At 41.3% G+C, this 20,646-nt stretch overlaps 1 protein-coding gene across 1 annotated transcript in view; it reads right to left on the reverse strand.

The window, feature by feature from the left end:
- The window catches only part of Caprin2 (caprin family member 2), a 53,670-nt gene that overhangs the window by 10,344 nt on the left and 22,680 nt on the right, over nt 1–20,646 (reverse strand). Inside the window, exons 8-15 of the mRNA XM_048366938.1 lie at nt 18,002–18,045; nt 16,430–17,086; nt 12,446–12,568; nt 10,801–10,879; nt 9,613–9,668; nt 8,544–8,648; nt 6,357–6,500; nt 1,640–1,802 (exon numbers count right to left, since the gene is read on the reverse strand). Coding sequence (XP_048222895.1) covers nt 1,640–1,802; nt 6,357–6,500; nt 8,544–8,648; nt 9,613–9,668; nt 10,801–10,879; nt 12,446–12,568; nt 16,430–17,086; nt 18,002–18,045 — 1,371 coding nt within the window. The remainder of the gene's footprint in view (nt 1–1,639; nt 1,803–6,356; nt 6,501–8,543; nt 8,649–9,612; nt 9,669–10,800; nt 10,880–12,445; nt 12,569–16,429; nt 17,087–18,001; nt 18,046–20,646) is intronic.

Here is a 20,646-nt window from a genome sequence, read left to right on the forward strand (position 1 = left end):
GGAAGGAATTTTTAGTACTTGCAACAACATGTATGAATTCTGAGGACATTTTGCTAAGTGAAATCAGGCAATTCCAACAAGACAAATATTCTATGATGCCATTTCAAAGTGGTATCTAGGGACTGGGAATATGGCCTAGTGGCAAGAGTGTTTGTCTTGTACACATGAAGCCCTGGGTTTGATTCCTCAGCACCACATATATAGAAAAGGCCAGAAGTGGTGTTGTGGCTCAAGTGGCAGAGGAGGAAAAAAAAAAAAAAAAGCCAGAGACAGTGCTCAGGCCCTGAGCCCAAGCCCCAGGACTGGCAAGAGGAAAAAAAAAAGAAAGAAAGAAGCAAGTGGTATCTAGAGTAATCAAAGTCAGAGTGATAATGTACAACAGTGAATATCAGGGGCTAGAAGGAGAGGAGGGGTCAGGGTTAAATGAGGGCTGAGTTTCAGCTGAGAAGGACGAAAAGTTCCAGAGAAAGATGGCTAATGATTTGAATGTAATGTAATAAAACTCTATGCTTAAAAATGGTTAAGATGGGGCCAGGTGCTAGGGGCTCATGCCTGTAATCCTAACTACTCAGGAGGCTGAGATCTAAGGATCATGGTTCAAAGCCAGGACATGCAGAAAAGTCTGTGACACTCTTATCTCCAACTAACCACCGAAAAAGCCAAAAGAATGTGGATCAAGTGTTAGAGCACTAATGTTGACTAAAAAAGCTCAGGGGCTGGATGCCAGTGGTTCACACCTATAATCCCAACTACTCAGGAGGCTAAAAGCTGAGGACTGCAGTTTCAAACTAGCCCAGGTAAGAAAGTCCAGGAGACTCTTATCTCTAATTAAGCACACAGAAAACTGGAAGTAGAGCTGTGGCTCAAGGCCCAGAGCTCAAGCACCCAGGACTGGAACATTTTCAGAAAAAATACTTAAAATGTTTAATTTGTTTGTTCAGACTTAAGTTTTAGAAAAATCAATAGAGGACTGAAATGACAACACTAAAAATCTAGGAGTGAGCCAGGTACAGGTCATACCTGTAATCCTAGCTCCCCAGAAGGCTGAGATCTGAGGACTGCGGTTCAAAGGGTGCCTAGGCTGATGAATGGCAGAAACAAGCATGAGCCACCAGTACCCAGCAATAATATCTTTTTTAAAAAAGAAAAAAAGGGGAGGACAGGGGCTGGGAATATGGCCTAGCAGTAAAGTGCTTGCCTTGCATACATGAAGCCCTGGGTTCAATTCCTCAGCATCACATAAACAGAAAAAGCTAGACGTGGTGCTGTGGCTCAAGTGGTAGAGTGCTAGCCTTGAGCAAAAGGAAGCCAGGGACAGTGCTCAGGCTCTGAGTTCAAGCCCCAGGACTGGCAAAAAAAAAGGGGGGTGGGGGTGTAATAGACTGGTTCTACAATCACTAAGTAGGGTAAACAAACAAGTAGATTAAAAAACAAAAGCCTATATAGTAAAATCATCCACATTTTACTTATAGAACAGAAGACCCCACATCGCAGTAAAGGCATGAGGGCCTTCTCAACCCTTGAGGGACATGTGCAGAAATAACTCTTACAGGCAGGAAAGTACTTTGAAAGGGTTCCCACTGATTGCTTTTCAGTTCATTAATTGTCTAAGTCTCCAAAATATATGCAAAGATCTCACCAGCATCCTGAGACAAGACAGTTGGTTCTACATGAATAGATGGCAGTTGGCACTGGGGTGGTGTCTGTGTACTGGCTGAAGTAAAACTCTGATTGTAGCTAGGTGAATAAGGAGGTTCTTTTAGTTCTTTACGAGGAGGTAAAGGCGCATTCACATTAAATACCTGAAAAGATAGAGAAATTATAAGAAGCTATTAGTGAAGGTTCCTTGCAAAGGCATAGAGCAAACATCCATAGAATTTTAAAGCTTCTATTTGATGAGCAAAAGATTTGAACAGACATTTCTCCAAAGAAATGAAAAGGCTAATGAGTGCATGAAAATATGCCCAACATTATTAGTCATTAGGAAAATGTAAACCAAAACCACAGATCCCACATAATACCCATTAGGACCATTGCTGGCAAAGACAGAAAACAAGCTGGGAGGATACGAAGAAACTGGAACTTATATACACTGCCAGCCACCACGGATAACAATATGGTGGTTTCTCAAAAAGTAAAACTAAGCTGGGTTCCAGTGATTCACAACTATAATCCTAGCTACTCAGGAGGTTGACATCAGAGGATCACAGTTCAAAGCCAGTCTGGGCAGGAAAGTGTGAGACTCTTATGTCCAATTGACCACCAAAAAGCTGGAAGTAGAGGAGTGGCTCAAGTGGGAGAGTACCAGCCTTGAATGGAAAAATCTAAGATACAGCACCCAGGCCCTGAGTTCAAACCTCAGTGCCAGCACACACACAAAAAAGTGAAGCATAAATTACCATATGATCCACCAATTACATTTCTTCAATTACAGTTCCAAAAGAACTGACAGCAGGAACTTGAACAGACATTTGAATACCATATTTATAGCAGCATTATTTGTAAAAGCTAAAAGTAAAAACAATCTAAATATCTATCAATAGATGAACAAAGTATGTACATAAAATGAAAATATTATTTAGTCATAAATACACATGTTGCCATAGACATGAGCTTAAAAACATGGTGCTAAGTGAAACAAACCAGACACCCAAAGAAAAAGAACTCCATGACTTGAGTTACATGAGGTAATTTTAATAGGTAAACTCCAAGAACCTGAAGGTAAAACAGAGCTCAATCACCACTGGCTGGAGATGAGGAGAATTAGGGAGTTGTTACTCCTTGAGTTCAGTGTATTTCTGTTTGAGATCAAGAAAAAGTGCTGGAATGTACACACTGCCCTACTATGTAACTGTACCCTTTTTGCACAACACCTTGTCAAAAAAAATTGTGTTCAATTAATAAATAAATTAAATTAAAAAAGAAAAAGTGCTGGATATACATCACTTTGACAATAAATAAATAATTATTCAGAAAAAAAGTACTGGGGGCTGGGAATTTGGCCTAATGGTAGAGTGCCTGCCTTGTATATATGAAGCCCTGGGTTCAATTCCTCAGCACCACATATATAGAAAAAGCCAGAGGTGGCGTTGTGGCTAAGTGGTAGAGTACTAGCCTTGAGCAAAAAGAAGCCAGGGACAGGGCTCAGGCCCTAAATTCAATCCCCAGGACTAGCCAAAAAAAAAAAAAAAAAAAAAAAACCAAAACAAACAGAAAAAAAGTACTGGAAATAATGATAATAGTTCCTGTGAATGTGCCACTGAGTTAATTAATGCCACTGAATTAAACACTTTAAAAGGGCTAAAATTAAAAAAAAATATGTTATGTATATTTATGTTATGTACCACAGTAAAGAAACAAGAATTCTAAACCAGGTGCCAGTGGCTCATGCCTGTAATCCTAGCTGCTCAGGAGGCTGAGATCTGAGGATCAGCCAAACAAGGCAGGAAAGGCTGTAAGACTCATACCTCCAATTAACCACTTGAAAACTGGAAGTGGTACTGTGGCTCAAGTGGTAGAGCACTAGCCTTGAGCTGAAGAGCCCAGGGACAGCACTCAGACCCACAGTTCAAGCCTCACAATCAACCAAAACAAAAATTCTGATTCCCATCAGAAGTGAAACTCAAGAGTTAATTCTTCTATCATGGGGCTGGGAATATGTCCTAGTGGCAAGAGTGCTTGCCTGGTATACATGAAGCCCTGGATTCGCTTCCTCAGCACCACATAATATAGAAAACGGCCAGTAGTGGCGCTGTGGCTCAAGTGGCAGAGTGCTAGCCTTGAGCAAAAAGAAACCAGGGACAGTACTCAGGCCCTGAGTTCAAGGCCTAGGACTGGAAAAAAAATAATAATAATAATTCTTCTATTATAATAATGCTCACTGAGAATGAAAATCATTCAAGAGGAAAGTGTCTTTTTCAAAAAAAATGAAAAGGAGGTTCACTGAAGGGATTTCACACGAGTAACCCCAGCCGGCAGGGATTGGGAAGACCTTCAATGCAGTCCATTAAAACAGCTGAGCACGGTGGCTTATGCCTGTAATCCCACCTACACAAGAGGCCATGAACAGGAGGATCCTGGTCTGAGCTATGTCTTTGGCAAAAACTCCAAATCCTAAAATAAAAAGGGCGGAGAGCATGGCTTAATTGGCACAGCACCTACCTAGCAAGTGGAAGGCCTAAAGTACCAACCTAGTACTAGAAAGTAGGGCTAAAAGATCTGAAGGTACTACCTCAGAGGTAGAGTGCTGGCATGGATAAGACCCAGGGTTCAATCCCCAACAAGGAGGGGTAGGAGGAGAATGAAGTAACTTACAACATTTACTAAGTTACCACATGGTAGGCCATGACCTCATAGCTTCTGGTAAACAATCATAAAAGTAACTATGTATTACTCTAGCTTCTTGATCCCATTCCCCTTTTCCTTACTGGGCATAGAAGCTGATTTTTAATGTGTGTGTGCCATTCCTAGGGCTTGAACTCTGGGCCTGGGCTCTGTCTCCAAGCTTTTGTGCTAGTGTTCTACCATTTGAGATACAACTCACCTTCCAGCTTTTTGTGATTCCAGCTTTTTTTAATTGCCCAGGCTGGCTTTGAACCACAATCTTCAGATCTTAGTCTCTTGCATACAGCCAGGATTACAGGCCTGAGCCATTGGCACCCAGATGAAAGCTAATTGTCTCTCTGATGCCCCCACCTCTGGTAAAACCTGAGCTTGTTGAGCATCCTCTTGTTTTTATTGCTAGACCCACTGACTAAAAAACGTGCCCAGATCCATAACTACCAGCTTCAGAAACAAGTGAATGAGAACTAATTTGGACCAGGCTTCAAACAGGCAGAGCAGAAAAGCGGCCTAAGCAGAAAGGACAGGGTTGCCAAGGCAAGCCCAGAGGATGAGTCTGGCAGGTTACCCAGGGCTCCAAAAGGTAAAGAGCTCAATTTCATTTGGACCAGACCACCAGTACTGGGGCTTGAATTCAGGGCCTGGGTGCTTTACCTTACCTTTTCACTTAAACCACAGCTCCACTTCTAGATTTTTACTGATTAGCCTATGTCAAGCACCAGGATTTATTTAAGAGTCAACAGTTGCTAGGTGCCAGTGACTCACACCTGTAATCCTACTCAAGAGGCTGAGATCTGAGGATCACAGTTCAAAGTCAACCCAGACAGGAAAGAAAGTCCATGACTCTTATCTCCAATAAAAAAGCCAGAAGTGGCTCAAGTGGGAGAGTGCTAGCCTTGAACAAAAGAAGCTCAGAAACAGCACCTAGGCCCAGAACTCAAGCCCCAGGACTGACAAAAAATAAAAGATAAATCCAAAGTAGCCATGTGCCAGATGAACCACCAGAGAAAGAAAGCAAGCGAAGTAACAGGCCAGGCACTGATAAGTCCCCCAGCTGATCTCCCAGCACTGCACCTGCTCCCACTGCCAGTCAAGGGCCACACCTACCGCCTCACTGCATACCACCTGGAGTGTGGCACAAGGCCACACGTAATGGCTCACTAAGAGATTTTCCCCTGTGAAGAACTATTTTATGGTCCTCTTGTGTTTAGAAATATAAATCCAGTTTTAACTACCATTTGTAGAGAAATAGAGGGTCATTTAAAACACCACACAGGGGCTGGGAATATGGCTTAGTGGCAAGAGTGCTTGCCTCATATACGTGAAGCCCAGGGTTCCATTCCCCAGCACCACATATATAGAAAATGGCCAGAAGTGGCACTGTGGCTCAAGTGGCAGAGTGCTAGCCTTGAGCAAGAAGCCAGGGACAGTGCTCAGGCCCTGAGTCCAAGGCCCAGAACTGGCAAAAATAAATAAATAGATAAATAGATAAATAAATAGATAGATAGACAGATAAATAAAACACCACACAAAGCTAAAAAAAGTTCTCAGAACCAGCAAGAAGATCAGGGTGAAGGCAAAGAAAGGTTCTACAATGACATATACCCAAGTACCTGTCCTTTCCAGGTTCCAGGTTCCCCATCCTCCTGAATACCACTGTCCCATCAATATTGTTCAGCTGATGCCAGAAAAGCATGTTTTTCACCCCACCCCTGTATTATGCTAGGTTTTGCTTTTCTTTCTGGTATGAATGTGCTGGGTATTGAATCACCCACTGGTTCACAATTTGCCTCCTAATTGTCAGAAAGGAAACAATGTTTGGATACACTTACTCAAAATTCTATAGGTTGCGGATTTAATATTCCTCTATCACCAATAGTATTTCCATTGGACAAAATTTGTATATACTGCCAGTCCAAAGGAAGCCTTTTCGTATAATCCCAACAGACCTAAGAGAACCAATGAGTCTTCAATGGAACACTGAACTGCAGTTCTCATTCCAGATTCATACTCACTGTCTGCATGGCTTGAAAGGGAGCTGTGTTCATGGCTAGTGAACTACTTGCTGGAGGTGACTGGAAGCCCTGTTCAGAGCCCTTTGACACAGAAGGGTTGGGGGACACCAGGCAAGATGGAGGTTTGCTTGAGGGAACTGCAGCCTGGAGAGGAGAAATGCACCATCAGCCAATTACCTGCCATATAACAACCAGTGAACTTACACTCAACTCCAAACTGGCAAAAGTCAGCAATTCTTTAGATTGACATTTGAATGCTGGAATGAAAGACAATAGTTTTTGCTTGCAACTTCAAATCTCAGTTGCTGAGGATGCACACTAGTATTTGCTTTGCATGGCTTGCTGACTGAGTCAATGAGTCTCCCTAATAATCAGTCTAAAAAATGAGCTCAACTTTTTACAAGCACCTAGATCTTTCATATTCTGAAATCCTATTTTTGAATTAAGAATCTAATAGCGGGCTGGGAATATGGCCTAGTGGCAAGAGTACTTGCCTCATATACATGAAGCCCTGGGTTCGATTCCTTCAGCACCACATATACAGAAAAGGCCTGAAGAAGTGCTGTGGCTCAAGTGGCAGAGTGCTAGCCTTGAGCAAAAAGAAGCCAGGGACAGTGCTCAGGCTCTGAGCCCAAGCACCAGGACTGGCAAAAAAAAAAAAAAAGAAGAATCTAATAGCATTAAAAATTTATCCAGCACAATTTGGCCTAGGTAAAACCTAGGGTTAGAATACTTAAGTGTTACTTTTTAAAGATACACCAGTGGATTTCTAAATCAGCTGTCTGAAGAAAAGCAATTCTGATCTGATTTGAGTAATCAAGAAAGCAAGCTAGTTTTTGATGTACAGATGTCAAAATCTTAAAAAGATACCAAAACCCAAACTCAACCAGATTATGAAGCAGATGATTGTGAATCACTACGCAAATATCACTTCCTCCTTTTCTTTTCTCTTTTTGGTACTGGGACCAAACCCAGGACGTTGCACTTGCTAGGGAAGTGCTTTGCCACTGAGCTACCTCCCAGCCCCCTCCTTTTCTTAAGAAGAACCAGGTTTGTAGTAGAGGAACACAAAGGCCCAGTCTATGTGCCTCTGATCATACAATAAATGCATTAAAAATTATACAGAGCATAAAAAAAGAATAAGGTTATCTCAATTTTGACAAAGTCAGTCCCATGGGGCTGGGAATATGGCCTAGTGGCAAGAGTGCTTGCCTCGTATACATGAAGCCCTGGGTTCGATTCCCCAGCACCATATATATAGAAAAGCCAGAGGTGGCGCTGTGGCTCAAGTGGCAGTGTGCTAGCCTTGAGCAAAAAAAAGCCAAGGACAGTACTCAGGCCCTGAGTTCAAGCCCAGGACTGGCCAAAAAAAAAAAGTTAGTACCATAAAAGTTAGTGATTACTTATGCTCTCTTACATTCTAGAAATGAATACATATTCTCATCCATGTCCTCCATATTCATCCTATTTTACTATGTCTAGCTCAAGGCTTTGCTCAAATGGCAAAAACTACACCTTAGAATTGAAAGCACAGCTTTGAGTACCAGTAACATGTCTAAACTCTTAGCTACTCAGGAGGAAGAGCTCTGAGGATCACAGTTCAAAGCCAGCCTGGGCAGGAAAGTCTATGAGACTCATCTCCAACTAATCACCAAAATGTCAAGTATAAGAACTCTAGCCTTTGGCACAAAAAATCGGGGGGGGGGGGGGGACTGGGAATATGGCTAGTGGTAAAGTGCTCGCCTCATATACATGAAGCCCTGGTTTCGATTCCTCAGCACCACATATATAGAAAAAGCCAGAAATGGCACTGTGGCTCAAGTGGTAGAGTGCTAGCTTTGAGCAAAAAGAAGCCAGGGACAGTGCTCAAGACCTGAGTTTAAGCCCCAGGACTGGCAAAAGCAGCAGCAGCAGCAACAACAACAAATTTCAGGGAAAGTACCCAGGATATGAGTTCAAGTTCTAGAATATGCACATACTCTACTTTGAGCCCAGCGCCACTTGTGGTTTCTGGATAGTTAACTCAAGATAAAGAGTTTCAATGGTTTTCCTGCCCTGACTGGCTTTGAACCACAATCCTCAGATCTCAGCTTCCTGAGTAGCTAGGATTACAGGCATGCATCACCAGCACCCTGCTAGTTCTACTATTCGTTTAGAAGGAAAAGAAGACAATTGTTGTTCTACTACCTTAGTAGTCTGTGAGGTTATAAAATCCGCTTCAGATTCTGATGAAGTCTGATTAGTCTTCACCAAGCCAGCATCTGAACCACAAGTAACTGGAGAAGAAGTAGCCTAGACACAGAAAGGTATACAACATTGTAAAAGGCATGTTTTTCTTTTTGTACCAGTCTTGGGCTTGAACTCAGGGACTGGAAGCTGTCCCTGAGCTTTTGGGCTCAAAGCTGGCACTCTACCACTTGAGCCACAGTTCAGGGAAAACATCCAGGCCCTGAATTCAAGTCCCAGGACTGGCACACACAAAAAATGGTAATGACCAGAACACCAGGGAACCTAGGACTCCTTAATGAAGGGAATGTGATGTGGCAGTCAGAGCTCTCAACAGTCGGGTCCCTTTGGGTTTCTTTCTTTCTTTCTTTTTTTGGGTCAGTCGTGGGGCACTGTCCCAGAGCTTTTTTGCTCAAGGCTAGCACTTTACCACTTTGAGCCACAGCACCACTTCCGGTTTTCTGGTGGTTAAATGGAGAAAGGAGTGTCACAGACTTTCCTGCTCAGGCTGTCTTTGAACCACAATCCTTAGATCTTAGTCTCCTGAGTATCTAGGATATCAGGCATGAGACACCAGCGCCTGGCTGTCCCTTTGAGTTCCTAAGTGCATTCTATAAAGATTAATTTCTCAGATTATGAATTCTTATGAGGATGAGGGAGGAACTAGTTAACTATAGACCAAACAGAACTAGTTCCTTTCTTCAGATCCTTTCCTGTGCTGACAGACTAAGTGACTTTCTAGCACAACAGCCATGTAATGTTCCAGACAAGGCACCTACCTCAGACTCTTCAGGCTTGCTCTTTCCTCACTAATATTAGATAACCTTTTTTTTTAACCTTTTCTTTTATAACAAATTTTTGCAACACAACTCATCATAGAACCGTTTAAGGACCACTTGTGTTTAATTTAAAACACTAGATATTCTTAGAACACATTTACCAAGTCAGTTATATCAGAACCAAAAAGTCAAGCTCATTCTTGCCAAAGCAAGATAGCAAAGAGTAAAGGAAGGGCAAATCTAGAAGTTACCTGTAATGGCTCCTGAAGAAAATCACTTGGACTGGACACATTTTGTTCTGTAGATGCTGTAGGGTAAAATAACCAAGGAAGAAGTCAATGGACATCATGGGAAGAAAGTGAAGTATACAGTGTCAAAGTAAACACTGAGGAAAGAGCTAGGTCGTAAGCCCCAACATATACTTTCTATGAGAGCCCTAGAATTCTGCATCTGCACAGATGGTACAGGAGTGGGAAAGACCAAGCCCATCTGTGATACGTGTGATGTTTTAATGTAACACGGGAGAAAGGCTTCCAAAAGAAAAAAAAAACTACCTTTTAAATATAACTGGTAACACTAATGGGAGAGAAAATTTGATGTATGAAGAACAGTCATTAACTGATACAATTAAGCTTCACCACTAGGTCTTCGCTAGGTTATCCAGGGTTTCTTTCTCTCTCTAGTTCTGTACATTAACAGGCTTTGCAACTAACCACATAGTTCTCAGTTCTGTCTCTTTCAACGTCCATCACTTCTGTTACATATTTTCTAGGAATATTACTGCACCAGTCTCAGGTTGGTGCTCACCGCCCATGACAGCTGGATAATGGATATGGTTCCAAGCCCCCTCATCTAAGAAAAGCTGGCATGCGCAGAAAGCCTAAACTGTGACGCACCACACAAGATTCCCACACAAGCTACAGCATTAGTGGCTGTGTTAATCTCTGCTCTGAGGTAATCTCACGTACAGTGAGGATCCATGAGCCTTCATAATAGATTTAGAGTCCAGGTAAGTCAATCAAGTTCTAGTCAGAAATCAATGCAAGGACATTTTTTTTCTTTCATTGCAGAAACAGCTATGAGCCATTTCCATTCACATACCTACAGATTTGCTCCAAAAACTGCAAACAGGCCAATGTAAGCCAACACTGCCCTAATGGCATCTTAACCAGTGATGACAGATAGGCACAACTAGAATAAGTTAACATAAAGACCACTAGTTCAAGCTAGCTAGAGTGAATGATTTGGGGGAGGGGAACAAAAAACCAACAACTGTTAGCTCTGAAAGTGAAGCTGTGGCTCCAGTGGTAGAGCCCTAGCCTTGGGCAAAAAAGCTCAGAGATAGCTCCCAGGCTGAGTTCAAGCCCAGGACCAGAACAAAAGAAGAACCAACTATAAGCTCTAAAGCTGTTTGTTCTATGTCTCCAATGATTACATACCTAATGGGCTACCTGGCGGAGCTGCTGGCGGCTGGGATGAAATTGCACTTGATGGTTTGTCAAAGTCCAGAACAGACTCCTAGTCACAAAATTTTAAGTTGTGAGGATGAACAAAAACTACTCCGTTTAAAAGCTGTTATCATTAAGTTATTCATGGAGTTACTATTAGCTTATTAGTTTGAAGTATCTAGCTAAAGTGTAGGTAGCTAGGTAATAACTATCTCAAGATGTTAACTTACTCTTTACAGAAGAAATTAAGAGTCAAAAATAAACTCTACGCTGATATTGGTGGCTCAAGCCTGTAATCCTAGCTACTCAAGGAAGCCAGCCTGACAGAAAAATCTATTTCATTTCCAAAATAACCAGCAAAAAGCTGCTGAAGTATAGAGTGCCAGTCATGAGCAAACAAGCAGAGCCAGCATAAAGCCTGAGTATCAGCACAAAGATTAACTTTAAAACGAATGTCATACCTTAAGGTTGAATTAAAACCATAACAGCAATCTGAAGGCCTAACTTTGGGAAAAGTCACTCCTGATCTGAAATCTTAAGCAGAAAAGCACTGATTCTAGTCTAGGCTGAACTTTGATTTCCATTATACCCATCAAGAAGAGGATCTAATTACCTTTGTCAACTATTCACTGGATTGTGCTGTTAAACCTTTTTTGTTGTTGTTAAACCTTTTTATGATGAGAAAGCATTCTCTTCTCCTGTCTGCATGACTTGCTCTTAGGGAAATCTCCCACATTTTACTTACTTTAGTTACACACTTAGAGTAAGCATTTTAGTTCTTTAAGTAACCTGTAAGATTTTTGCAAATAAACAGAGTTGGAAGTTAAATAACTCATCTTGAATACAGCTGTCAAGTGACAGGAATGGAATTTAATTCCAGTCCTAAATCAAAAGCAAAAATAGGTCTGGGAATGTGGCTTAGTGGTAGAGTGCTTGCCTAGCATGCATGAAGCCATGGGTTTGATTCCTCAGCACCACATACACAGAAAAATCTGGAAGAGGGCACTGTGGCTCAAGTGGTAGAGTGCTAGCCTTGAGCAAAAAAGACATCAGGGACAGTGCTCAGGCCCCGAGTTCAAGCCCTAGGACTGGCAAAAAAAAAAAAAGGCAAAAACATCTTATTCTCTTAAAAATATATTTTTATTTGCCCTTTGTATTTCTGTAATTCTGTTAAGAGTCTGTATGACACAGCTTAAATGTAATTTCCCACAATTTTAGCATTGAACTATTGATTTTGCTCAAGCTTACAACCTACTATGTCTGGAGGTATGCTACATCCCTGGATATATTCCAGTCTTCAATACATAGAAGACCAGGCAGGAGCAGGTTCTCACAGGCTACATGCAACTATTCTTGACCTGTGGCAGGAATCATGCTTGAGGCATTTCCATGTTTACTTCATGTCTTTACTCATGAATGGGTCAGAAAATACTGACTATTACCTTAATTTTTCAAATAAAACAACTGAGGCACAGAGTAAGTTATTTGCTCTGGGAGCTAGGTACCAGCAGAACAAGGACTCTTGCTCATTTGCACAGCAGAATCTATGTGTTTGACAATCTGACTGTACAGCTTCAGCTAGAAATTAATAGCTCCATGAATATCACTTAAGAATCTCTTTAAAAACAGCTCATACTTGCATAAAGTTACAAGTTCCTTGAATCTGAGTCATCAGATCCTGCAGTTTTTCTTTCCTCAATATTGGATCCTTTGGAAGGGCAGAGGAAGAACCTACAGGCTGAGGCACTGGCTTAGGCACCTACAAGACAAACCCATCATGTATAAAAGTGAAATTCAAAGTCAATAGCCTAAGTCAAGAATCTTAGGTTACCACTACATCAATGAAACCAAAACAAACAGAAAGGATGTTTGTTACAATTATCACCAGTAAAGAATTTCCAAGTAAATGAATTATTTGCTGTGCCTCACACCCATTATCTTTGTTACTCAGGAGACATCTAGATCAGGAAGATTTAGGTTTAAGGCCCAAAGAAAAAGGTTGCCAGACTACTTCTCAACCAATAAAAAAAAAAAACTAAATAGTAGCACACAGCTTTGCAAAAAGTGTGAATAGCAGGGCCACAGCCCAGACCAACCCGGGCATAAATTCAAATAATGAAAGAAAAAAAGAGCAAAAGTCAAGGCTCAAACGTACAGTGCCTGCCTGGCAAGCACAAGGTTCTGAATCCAAACCCCAATACTGCAAAAAAAAAAAAAAAGAAAAAATTTTAAAATAATTTTAGTTTTTCCTGTTCAGAAAAACTTTAATATAAAACAAATCTTCCTAAAATAAACATTTTATTTCTAAAAGGAAGATCTACAATAATAGAATTCCATTGTTAAGACTGTTTTCATAAAACCTCATTGTATTATTATTGTATATATATATTTTTAAATGTAGGAAAGCCAGGTGCCAGTGGCTCATAACTATAATGCTAGTTACTCAGGAGTAAGAGACCTGAGGACTACAGTTCAAACTTTCAAAAAAGCTGGAACTGGAGGTATGAATCAAATGTTAAAGTGCTATCCTTGAGCAAAAAAGTTCAGGGACAATGCCAGGCCCTGAGTACAAGCCTCAGAACTGGCACCAAAAAGAAAAAAAGAAAAGAAACATTTTAATAGTGCTTTCATTACAGATATCAGTTACCATTATTTTCTCTATGGTAAGATGCCACTGACCATGACCTCCACCAATCATCTTAATTTTTCCCAAGGAAAAAGTTACCATCACATTAACCATACACCCCATCTTTAAGATGCACTTAAGTTCAGAAACATTAAGATGTATGTATATATAAGCATACACAGACACATAGATAAAACATACACACACCTGGAATTAAGAAAATACATTGTTAGGTGCTATTAACATTTTCAAGTGCTTAGCTCTCATGCTAAAATGCTAAAAGTTGTGGTATATCTCTCAACTTTTAAAAAACCTATAATACTACACTTTACAATGACTTCTTGGAGCTATCAGCATGCCTGTATGCATCAGCCTATCTTCACAAGTGCCAGAAAAACATTTGGGTCTGTAAGATGGCTGGGGAGAAAAGTACTAGCTGTAGTGGTGAACTTTGGGCTATATAGTCTTTTGGATTTGAACCCTATTGTGTCCTTGACTATAGTTGTATTCCAAGCAAAGCAGAGACTGCAAAGGCAGACAAAAACTGCATTAGTAACTCTGTCCTTTGAGTTAAATACACACACACACACACACACACACACACACACGACAAATTATAATGCTCTCTTTGCCATAAAGGCAAATTAAATATGAATTCCAGCCTTTCCAACTAAGGACCTCTACTTTAAATCCCACCCAAAACATAGCATGTTATTAGTATTCTAGAATGGTAAAGCCTTAGCCTTGTTACAAGACTAGCAGAAATTCAAATTCGGTTTTCAAAAAGTTTTCTTGAGGTATTAAACTGGGATTTTCAATATAAGTTTCTCAAAACAGTTATCACACTACAATTACTCTTGTATGGTAAATATCTAGTGAATTAAAGGTGACTATCTATCTTCTAAGGTGTATAGAAGATAAATTAACATTAGCACTTGAAGAAGAAGAGAAGTAATGGTGAACCAAAAAGAGAAGAATACAATGCTTAGAATCTCACCATTCAAGGGGGTGAGGCCAAAGAATCACAAGTTCACAAGTTTGAGGTCGGACTATATAGCAAAACTATTGTCTCAAAAAAAATATCGTAGGGCTGGGGATATAGCCTAGTGGCAAGAGTGCCTGCCTCGGATACACGAGGCCCTAGGTTCGATTCCCCAGCACCACATATACAGAAAACGGCCAGAAGCGGCGCTGTGGCTCAAGTGGCAGAGTGCTAGCCTTGAGCGGGAAGAAGCCAGGGACAGTGCTCAGGCCCTGAGTCCAAGGCCCAGGACTAGCCAAAAAAAAAAAAAAAATCGTAAGGGCTGGGAATATAGCCTAGTGGCAAGAGTGCTTGCCTCGTATACATGAAGCCCTGGGTTCAATTCCTCAGCACCACATATATAGAAAATGGCCAGAAGTGGCACTGTGGCTCAAGTGGCAGAGTGCTAGCCTTGAGCAAAAAGAAGCCAGGGACAGTGTTCAGGTCCTGAGTTCAAGGCCTAGGATTGGTCAAAAAATAAAACAAATAAAATGGCACAGAAATATAAAGCAGGAGCTAGGTGCCAGTGGCTCATGTTTATAATCCTAGCTACCCAGGAGGCTGAGTTCTGAAAATCGCAATTTGAAGCCAGCCTGGGCAGCTTAGTGTGTGAAACTCATCTCCAATTAACCACCAAAATACTGGAAGAAGAGCCATGGCTCAGGTGGTAGAATATTAGCCTTGAGGGAAAAGCTCAGAAACAGCCCTGAACTTAAGCCCCAGGACTGGCACAAAAATAAAGAAAGAGAAATATAAAGCTGCCAGGTGCTGACAGCTAAAACCTGTAATCCTATCTACTCAAAAAGCTGAGATCTGAGGCTCATGGTTCAAAGCCAGCCCTGGAAGTAAAGTCCAGGAGACTCTTACTTCCAATTAACTCGCAAAAAGCTGGAAGAGGAGCTATGAGTCTGTTGGGGATTCATCTTGGCCTTAAGGGGGGAAGGGTGAGGAGAGCGCTCCTGAGACGCCGCCCTTCCCCCAGCCCTGGGGCAGTGTGGAAGTGAGCCACACCTATCTCCTTCTGGGTCCAGAACCAGAAGGGGTAGCTTTGAGACCATCCCCCACCTTGCGCCAGCAAGCATGTGTGCTCTCTTTTTGGTGGGCTTTGCCCACAGGGCGGTACTATGGGAAATGACGTTAGGCCATGAGGGCGGTCCTTGGGAGCTGCTCTTGTATGGACAAGCTCGCCAGCCTATCGCCAGCTCATGCTCAATCCTCGTCATCACTACTATATTACTGTGAGTCCCTCCCGATTAAATTGGATTGCTCTCCGAAGCGTCTCCGCGTCTGCGCCTGGCTTCCTTGGTGGGCAAGGAGGGAGGAAAAGGGGATCTCGTTCGGCCACGTGCACCTTAGGCTAGCCCGTGTCCCTCTGCTCCACCTTGGCTGCCCGCTGGTCAGGTGCCCAGGGGAGAGGGTGAAAAGGGGAGCACTGATAAGGGAGTAAGCTTAGCATCCCAGCACCAGGGGAGGTAAATCTAGCCCGGCATGAGTCAAGTGGTAGAGTGCCAGTCTTGAGCAAATATCTAAGTGAACTGGGCACTGGTGGCTTATGCCTGTAATCCTAGCTACTCAGGAAGCTGAGATCTGAGGATCACAGTTCAAAAGAAGCTCGGTCAGTTAAGTCCATTAGACTCTTATCTTCAATTAACCACCAGAAAACCAGAAATGGAGCTGTGGCTCAAAATGGTAGAGCACTAGCCTTGCGTGAAAGAGCTCAGGGACAGCACCTAGGCCCCGAGTTTAAGCCCCCCAAAATAAAAAAAAAAACACCCTTTTATATAATTGTAGACATTTTCCAGCGTTCTAGAGAAAACAATAAATCTAATCTTAACTATACACTTAACTAAAGAGTTAAGTATATTACATAAATTTCACATGGGTTTTATTGCTGATATGAAAAGATAACTAGAAAGTTACTATTACAACTCCTGGTAGGCCTCTACTGACAACAGACATTTGAATCTACTCACATTTTTGGGTTCTGTATTAAACTTTCTAGACAGGAGCTGGTCATTTGGTAGGCCTGCGGTGGCTGCTCCCCAGGGCTGTGGAGAATGTGGTGACTGTGGTGTAACGGAGTGTTTTTGACTCTCAACACTGTCTTCCCAGGATTTGAGAGTCCCTGGCTGTTTTGAGTACTGCTCTTTGCTTATAGGAGTAGTCCACGACTTGCTGACACACTGTTCACTCTGGGGAGGGGATGTCCAGGACTTTGGAATCTGTTTCTTTGGCTCTTGTTCTTTCTGCAGTGGAGTGACCCAAAGCTTTGGTGTCTCTAGCTTCTGCTCTTCTTCGGGGTGTCCTGCTTTGGAGTTTGGGGTTTCTTGCTTCCACTGGCTAGGAAGTGGTTTGGGCTGGGAGATCTCTTGCTGCTGCTTCTGTCCTTCCTGCAGAGTTGACCTGAGTTTGGGAATCTCTTGTTTCCTCTGTTCTAAGGAAATCTGGTGCTTCACAGGAGACTCCCAGGACTTTAAGGATTCCTGTTTCTTCTCTTGAACATCTGGTTGACTAAGTGTATCCCAACATTTAGGGAGATTTGGTTTTTTGGCAAAATCTGCTTCCCAAGATCGCTCCTCATCATGTTTGTTCAAATAATCTATTTCTGTTACATAGCGTCTGTTCAGAAACTTAACCAGAAAAATAATTACTTGAGTCACAGGACTCATAGAACTTATGTGTTCAATCTATTCACTATGATGACATGAAACTTTTGTCCATAACTACTTGAAAAAGCTGACTTCAACAAAAATACAAACTTTGACACTTCAAAAGCAATTTTAACTTACTTAATGCTACCAACTGCACAGTATGGTACCACAACTACTTGATTTAGATCCTTGATTTACCCAGACTGCCTTTGCCAGCCATAGGACCCTCACATTCTTTTCAGCTTCCACAAATTTCCATGTTAGTTAGGAAGAGAGCAAATACAACCTCTTCTCCTACCGATATGAGTAAATCCTGAAGAGATTTAAATCCTGCACATTTTTTTGTTTGCCAGTCCTGGGGCTTGAACTCAGGGCCTGAGCACTGTCCCTGAGCTTCTTTTGCTCAAGGCTAGCACTCTACCACTGGAGCCACAGAGCCACTTCCAGCTTTTCTGATGTAATACTAAGGAATCAAACCCAGGGCTTCATGCATGCTAGGCAAGTACTATACCACTAAGTCACATCCCCAGCCCTACATCTTTGAATTCTAACATAGGGATCAATATATATATGTGTATATGTATATATGTATATGTATATATATATACACACACATACACATAACAGTGAACACTGGAATGTCACTGTATATCAGACCAAAAATCTAACTAATTTAGGTTAACCACTTTAAACCTTACAATAAATAACCCCACCAATCAGGTATTATTATTATTATGCTCATCTTAGGTACACAGATAACAGAGTCTCTTGCTCAAAGTCACTAAGTTAGTTAATGAGCTACATGGGCAGGACATTAGCTCAGGCAGTCTGGCTCCTTACCACAGCACTCTACATAGAAATCAGCCACCAACAGATTGCCTCCTAGCCTCTTACCTCCTGTGGTTGTATCGCTGGCTCTGCAAGCTCCATAAGACACTCTGCAAGATAAGACAATATTCAATAATACTGGCTAATGACAAGTTTTAGATGGACTACAAGTGGATTCATTCCAGGAATATATTTCAGAGGATGGATAATATAACTAAGTACATTTATTGCAAGATAATGCTAATGACTGCCTATTGGTCAAAAACCTATAGAAGGACTGGGAAGGGCTCAGTGGTAGAACACTTCTCCAGCATTCATGAGGCTTTGGTTTAATCCCCCTCACTGCAAAACAAAAGAAAAAGCACTAGGCTCAGGGTCACTGACTCAAATGTCTCTCCTATGTATGACACTTGTGAGTTGCAGGTGTGGCTCCAGTGGTAGAAGGCCTACCTAACAAGCACAAAGCCCCAGTACCACCACCAAAAAAAAAAAATCCAAAGAACAACATACATACATACAAAACAAAAAATAACACTAAGGTCAGGTTTTAGCTACAAATTTATTTTTTTGAGACAGGGTCGTGCTATAGACCAGGCTTGCTCCAAACTCATGATCCTCCTACCTTAGTCTCCAGAGTGCTGGGATTACATTACTGCACCATCAATTTATTCTCCTACCCACAAATGTTGATTTAGTAAAACTGAAATTATAGCCAAGTGCCAGTGGTTCACACCTCTAATCCTAGCTACTCTGGAGACTGAGATACAAGGATTGCAGTTTGAAAACAGTAAAGACCCTGAAGTTCTTATCAGTCAACCAAAAAGTTAGAAGTAGAGCTGTGACCCAAATGGCAAAGTATCAGCCTTGGGCAAAAAAGCTAAGGGACAGTGCCCAGGCCCTAACTTAAAGCTCAGTACTGGCAATAAATAAATAATGTTATAGCTCAGGTCTTGTGGCATAGTTATCTCAATTTAAAACAGAGCCTTAAAACATCTTCCATGTAATCCCTCTGTACATCACCTTTAATATATATTTATATATATGTGTGTATGTGTGTGTGTGTGTGTGTGTGTATGTTTTGTTTTTTTTTTACCAGTCCTAGGGCTTGAACTCATGAGCTTTTTTTACTCATGGCTAGCATTCTACCACTTGAGCCACAGTGCCACTCCTGGCCTTTTCTGTGTATGTGATACTGAGGAATTCAACTTGATGCATGCTAGGAAGCACTTTACCACTAAGTCACATTCCCAGCCCACAATTAAATTTTTTAATATAAACAAATAAATAAAACGTCTTCCAAGCCAGATTAACGTCAGGAGATAGGTGAGAGAAAAGTAAACACAGGAACAGACTAGACCTAAAAAGCCCTTCCTTGTCTACCTCTATAGAAAGATTATTTGTTTAGTAAATACAACCCAATAAACAAAAAGCAAAAATTTTGCTTAAAGTATGTCTTTTCCAACAAAATGGTAATTGTGGAGTATACTTCCTTTCCTAAGTTTTCTCCCCCTACATCAACACATTAACCTTAGGTTATTTATATTCTCAGTCTACAACAGTATTTGTTTCTACCATAATTTACACTTAAACTACAGTTTTAAATGGAATTATCCTACAATAAGTTTAACAGTTCATTCAGATTCCACAAATGCCTCATTTTGGACTAATGTACTTTCTCAGAAAAAAAAAATAATGTAACATTTCTATTAGGGTTCACTTTGTAACTTCTAACAATGAAGACTAGAATTGTTCCTAAACCTAGGCTTATCTTGCAGCAAGTAATGATTTCCATCCATCTAATCCAACAAATTAAAATCATGACTGTTTAAAATGCAGTGTTAAGGGCTGGGGATATGGCCTAGTGGCAAGAGTGCTTGCCTCGTATACATGAGGTCTTTGGTTCAATTCCCCAGCACCACATATACAGAAAATGGCCAGAAGGGGCGCTGTGGCTCAAGTGGCTGAGTGTTAGCCTTGAGCAAAAAAAAAAGCCAGGGACAGTGCTCAGGCCCTGAGTCCAAGGCCCAGAACTGGCCAAAAATAAATAAATAAATAAATAAATAAAATAAAATGCAGTGTTAAGAGAGTGAAAGAGGATGAATATAGTCAAAAGAGAAAACAAATAAAACAATGAGGCCAGGCACCAGTGGCTCACACCTGTAATCCTAGCTACTTAGGAGGCTGAGATCTAAGGATCGCAGTTCAAAGCCAGCTTGAGCAGGAAAGTCTTATCTCCAATTAACTACCAGAAAACCAGAAGTGGCACAGTGGCTCAAAGTGGTAGAGCACTAGCCTTGAGCTGAAGAGCTCAGGGACAGCATCCAGGCCCAGAGTTCAAGCCCCATGACCAACTAAAAAAGAAAAGAAAATGTTGAAATTATTAGGAAGGGAGAGGGTGATGGGAGAGCAGACTGATTGGAACATGTATACATGCATGGAAATGTCACAATGAAATCTCTTCTTGTGTAGCTAATTGCACACTAAAAAAAAAATTTTAAGTTGATCTTAAAAATGCAACTACATTCCTGTCTGCTCAGAATTAATGTTTTAAACAATGATTAGTATAACGATCAATATTCCAATGGTCTTCAAGTTAATGCATACAAATATCAAATTTTGTAAGGTTTACATAGATATAAAATCCAAATTATAAGGTGGTATAATTGGTAGATATGGAGAACTACAAATTCTAGCAATAAGCAAATAAAGTA

This window comes from Perognathus longimembris, chromosome 1 (genome assembly GCF_023159225.1).
Source record: "Perognathus longimembris pacificus isolate PPM17 chromosome 1, ASM2315922v1, whole genome shotgun sequence".
In the NCBI taxonomy this organism is placed as follows: Eukaryota; Metazoa; Chordata; class Mammalia; order Rodentia; family Heteromyidae; genus Perognathus; species Perognathus longimembris.